We start from the raw sequence: 5001 nt of genomic DNA, 5'->3' as shown, positions 1-5001 counted from the left end.
CGTGAAGATTGTGATGGGGCTTGGGTCGACAATGTTTAACAAAAGATATTTTACTTTTGGTAGACAATATTGATATGTATTTTCTTTTGAAGAGGAGTTTGTAGACAATATTGAAGTTATACTTTTATTTATCTTTGTATCTGTTGGATTTCTATTGAAGATGAATTTCTTATCCTATTTTTTGTTGTATATATTGTGTATTTATTTCAATATTGATATATTATTTTCACTTTTTTGTTGAACAGGTTAAATCTGGACTCTATAACATCCTTTAGAAAGTTTAAAATTGGGTCTCATGATGATGATACAATTCATGAAGCGAGCAAGAGATAGGACAGCCTGCATTGATTGGGAAGGGCAAAGGAAAAATTGCATCTACTTTTACTGACAAGAGTTTTGATGGAAAGGAAATGTTGGGATCTACAGACACTGAAACTACAAGAACATCTAGAGGTCGTACACATCTAGATAAGCTTTGTAGGCAGAGGGTTCAGGGAATTCGAAAGGAGATAAGATTCAATCTACTTGGACAACCAGTAAGAGAAGCTGCTGCTGAAATGCAGAGTTATATTGGTGTGCTTGCTCGAGAAAAAACTAAGATAAATTACAAGACATGGAAGCAAGTTCCAAGTGAAGTGAAAGAATTGATATGGGAATCTGTTAATGTAAGTTCTATTGTTTTTCACAATTAAGATTCATATTGTTTATATAGAACTTATGTTATGTCATTCTTTTTAATGTATTTCCAATTTTGATGTTTTACAGTTGACCTTTGATGTTCCCCCAAGCTGGAAAAAGGGATGTTTAAGTTCGGAAAATAATAAGTGGCATCAATTTAAAGCACATCTCACTCAAACGTTAATTTCAAACCAGGTTGATAAACCAGAGGAGTAACCACCTACTGGCTATGGTCTTGCACGAGATGACTGGATTTCTTTTGTCATGACTCGCATGTCTGATAAATTCATTGGAAGTATCTTTTTTTTTGTTTTTTGAAAATAAATCCACCATGAAGTATTTGACGAATTTAAAAAAAAATTGATGTGTGTCATTCTTCACTTGACTAGGAACTAAGTGATCAACAAAAGGAAAGAAGGAAGAAGAACATATACCCTCATCGCCTTGCACGTAAGGGATATGCATGATTTGCTGAAGAAATAGTAAGTATATTTCAACATTTGTGTCGTCCAAGCAGTGACTGTTTCTTTCCTTCGAATGAATACTTGTAACATGGGTGACTATTTTTTTTCCTAGCATGTGATATATATCATTGCATTTGCTGTTTTTTTTTCTTCAAATTTTAACCTATTTGACAAACATCATTTGATTGTTCTTGTATGTAGGCAAGTGAATTGTGTGACGATGATGATATCAACAGAGCTATTATTTGGAAAACAGGGCGAGTGAATAAAGAAGGGGATTTTGATGGCCAGGAGTTGCAAATAACAGTAGAAAAGATTGTGAGCAAACTATACATAAAAATCAATTATTTTATTTTAATGAAACCTTTTGAAGTAATTATTATTTTCAAGTGGATGACAGGATGATTACATACAACAAAAGCGTGAGGGGAAACTTGAAATAAAAAGGACAAAAAAGGATATTCTCACGAATGCAGTCAATTCAGATGAACATGGTGGACGTGCGAGAGCTGTTGGAGGTCACATCACTCCAACATTATATTTCAATGTTGGTAGAAGTTGGAAGACTGAGGATGTTGATAGAAAGCTAATGATTGAGCAAAAGAAAGAGTTGATAGAGGCTAGAAAATTAATTCAAGAGCAAGATACATGCATTCAAAAAATTGAAGCAATTGTCTACAAAAAGGGTGCATGGGACAGTTAGATTGATGACAAAGGAAGTTTCTCGGTAAAATTGCATCAAGTGAATGAAAAGGAAATGAAAATCGACAAGTTTTTCCCCAGTTATGAAGATTTGAATGATGTTGAAATGAAAGTTGTGGAAAAATCTGTTGGTTTACAGGTATATAATTTGTTGTGGTTATATAGTACTTTATATTTTTTAACTAAAGAGTTCGTACAATTCATTGACATAACTATTTGTCTGTTAGGGGGAACCTGTTATTTTGACATTGGAGTCTAGCACAGACATTGTTTCATATGGAACAGTTGTTGAGGTCAATGCAGCTAATAACTTGCTTCATGGTGTTCCATTACCTCAAAATTGCATGCGTGTATCCATTGATAAAGCAATGCAAAAATCAGCACTTTTGCCAGTTCCGATTCCCAATGAATGTGAAAATGTTGGTGATGACGTAGGAACATATGTGCCTTGGCCAAATCATTTGATAATGCTACGACAATAGATACACGTATGCTTATATTTCGAAGTAAATGTATGTCCAATTCTCTATAATTGCACCTATCTAACATGTTTAGAATACAATTATCAGAAGCGTCATAGGAACAAAACTGTCAGTGTCGAAAGAAACCAGACTTTGTCATCAAATGTACCAAGAGCAGTGCGCATGGTGTATTGTTATTGTAAGAGAGCCCTTGAAAATTGAAGGAAATTAGCATTTATTTTAGATCATGAAGTATTTGCAGATGATTATGAAGTTAACTTGCACTTTGAGGACATCAGTCCTTTGTATCACTTGGAGCCAATTTCAGGAAATTGTGTAGTCGTCTACATTTGGTAAGTATTCGATTAACTTAAAGTTTGTTTGTTCTTTTCTTATATTATTATATAAGATGCATATAATTTGTTAGTTTAGTATGTAGTGTAGTTTTGATTTTATTTTACTTGAAATGACAGGCATCTTTATAAAAAGATGGTGAAAGAAAACAAGATTGACAAATTCAGATTCGTTAATCCACACGGCATCCCAAATTTGAAAAAAAAATACACACGACAAAACAGGTAAAACTGAAAGGTTGAACAAGAGGGCAAGTTCTTTAGCGGATAGGCTAAGTCGTGTAGCAATGGATCAATTGGTTTTGGTTCCAAGTTGTTGTGGGTAAGTAAGATCCTAATATAATTTTCAATTTTTTTTAGTGAATTGCATACACTTATTTTTTTCGTGTGTAGTTTTCATTGGACTCTCACTATCATCGAGCCTTATAAGGAGATTGTTTATTTGGTGGATTCCCTAAGTCATCGCATTCGCAATGAGGATTGGAAATGTGTTGTGGAAATGTGACTTCATATTCCATTTTAATGATGCATTTCATTTAATGAAAAAACACTCATATATCAACTATGTTCCATATTAATGAAGGGCGTTGACATTGTTTAACTCAACTAAGGAAAGGAAAGGAAGAAAGCGTGTACAATGGGAAGTCATAAAGGTATGTGTATTTCTCATTCGAGCTAATTTTTTAATGTGTATGTTTGTCATTAACAATTTGACATTTTTTAAAGGCTCCTAAGCAACTGGATGCGAAACAATGTGGTTATTACGTGATGAGATTCATGAGGCAGATTACTGAAGAAGTTGCAACTCTTGAGGGGGATTCACTACGATTGATAGTAATATTATCTTGCTTATCTAAAATAATTACAAGTTATCTAGCTACTTATCATTTTGAAAATTCATTAAGTTGTGTTTTTTTACTAATATACTTTTTGTGTGTGTTCATAGTTCACAAAAACGGGGTATTCTATGGAAGAAATTGATGAGGTGCGCACCGAGCTGGCCGAATGCATACAGGATCATATTTATGAATAGGTAGGACATGATTTCATCTTATTTGAAAAAATACAACTCATATTGAACGGATTTGTACTTTATTGGTATATTTTTTAACATGTTTATTGGCTGTTTCAGAAATAGTCATTTTGCACATTATTTAGCTTCTAAGTTGGGTGAAATTCTTGTTTCTACTTTAAGATTTTTATAACATATTCTCTGTGTATTTCAAAAGTGATTATTTTGGTTTCTTACATTTTTCCTTTCAGTTTGTGGATCAACAATACAAATGATACTGGATTGACGTGTGCTTTTTTTTGTTGCACGTTTGTTGGTTCATGACATGTGGATCTCTTCATTGCTTTAGGGATATGTTGAAAGAATGCGATAATTATAGGTGATAGGTGTGTTGTATAGTCTGGCTGTGTAGGTGATAGGTGTGGTGTATGGTCGTATTTAAATTTTTTTCGAATATATATTGTTGTTGTGTGTTTTTAAATTTTCTGGTATGTCCTACTTGCGGGGAGGTTATGCCAAAATTTTTCTAGGCCATGAGGTCTGTTTTAAAGTATTTTAAACCATTTTTTGTTGTAGATTTTAATCAAACCATTAAAATTATGTGGTTTTTATTTTCACAGGCACTGTAATGATGTTTTGGAAGATTCACCAGCAGAGAAATTCATTCGAACAAGCTACAGAATATATTTTGGAGTTGATATGCATGTGCAAGTCTTGGTTGTAGGGTATTTTATTTTGTGAACTTGACTAAGTTTTTGGAATATGGTTACATACTTTTTTTAATTGTTGGTTTGGTATATTACAAGTCTATGAATGACATATTTTTGTTGTATGCATCTAGTTCTTGATCAAGTATATATGTTGATGTTTGAATTGATTTTATATAAGGTTAGAATGATTATATATATAAGACAACGGTTTGGTAAAATGATTATATATATGACAACTGTTTTAAAATGATGTAAATCAAATTCAAAGACAACAGATTTAAAATGTTGTAAAACTGTTGTATATTGTAGCGAAAGACACCGGTTTAAAAACATTGACAAATTGTTGTCGAATGCGATAAAATACAACAATTAAAAACTGTTGTCGTTGCTATAAGACAACAGTTTTTAAGAGCTACGACAACGAATTTTCACTATTGTCTACGAGCGAACCATAGGGACCTTTAACAATGTTTTTTTTGGTGCTATGACAACGGTTTTTCACCGTTGTCTTTAGACGTCTACGACAACGGTTTTTCACCGTTTTCTATGAGCGAACTCTTTAACCACAGGGACTTTGACAACGGTTTTATAAGACCTAAGACAACGGTTTTTCACCGTTGT

At 33.0% G+C, this 5001-nt stretch overlaps 1 protein-coding gene across 5 annotated transcripts; it reads left to right on the top strand.

Moving 5' to 3' along the window:
- The first annotated feature begins 1085 nt into the window (after window positions 1–1085).
- LOC140823061 (uncharacterized) lies at window positions 1086–4395 on the top strand. Of its 5 annotated transcripts, XM_073184163.1 has the most exons (8): window positions 1086–1160; window positions 1344–1983; window positions 2072–2980; window positions 3052–3159; window positions 3242–3311; window positions 3385–3492; window positions 3605–3691; window positions 4289–4395. In XM_073184163.1, exons 3-7 carry the CDS (start codon window positions 2946–2948, stop codon window positions 3689–3691), a joined length of 408 nt encoding a protein of 135 aa, XP_073040264.1. In that variant the 5' UTR covers window positions 1086–1160; window positions 1344–1983; window positions 2072–2945; the 3' UTR covers window positions 4289–4395. The 5 variants fall into 5 exon arrangements, with proteins under 5 accessions (XP_073040264.1, XP_073040262.1, XP_073040263.1 ...); XM_073184161.1 differs by lacking the exon at window positions 4289–4395 and having other exon boundaries at window positions 1344–1460; window positions 1543–1983; window positions 3385–3639; XM_073184162.1 differs by lacking the exon at window positions 4289–4395 and having other exon boundaries at window positions 1344–1460; window positions 1533–1983; window positions 3385–3639.
- The last annotated feature ends 606 nt before the right edge of the window (window positions 4396–5001 follow it).

The sequence above is a fragment of the Primulina eburnea genome, chromosome 2 (genome assembly GCF_022965805.1).
Source record: "Primulina eburnea isolate SZY01 chromosome 2, ASM2296580v1, whole genome shotgun sequence".
NCBI classification, from domain to species: Eukaryota; Viridiplantae; Streptophyta; class Magnoliopsida; order Lamiales; family Gesneriaceae; genus Primulina; species Primulina eburnea.
This window is presented reverse-complemented; position numbering and strand designations above follow the sequence as displayed.

Bases quoted from the DNA above. Each gene is read 5' to 3' on its own strand.
- LOC140823061 (XM_073184161.1), top strand. From the start codon at position 2,946: ATGGATCAATTGGTTTTGGTTCCAAGTTGTTGTGG. The intron at 2,981-3,051 runs GTAAGTAAGATC...TTTCGTGTGTAG, and splicing joins TTGGTTCCAAGTTGTTGTGG to TTTTCATTGGACTCTCACTA. The intron at 3,312-3,384 runs GTATGTGTATTT...CATTTTTTAAAG, and splicing joins TACAATGGGAAGTCATAAAG to GCTCCTAAGCAACTGGATGC.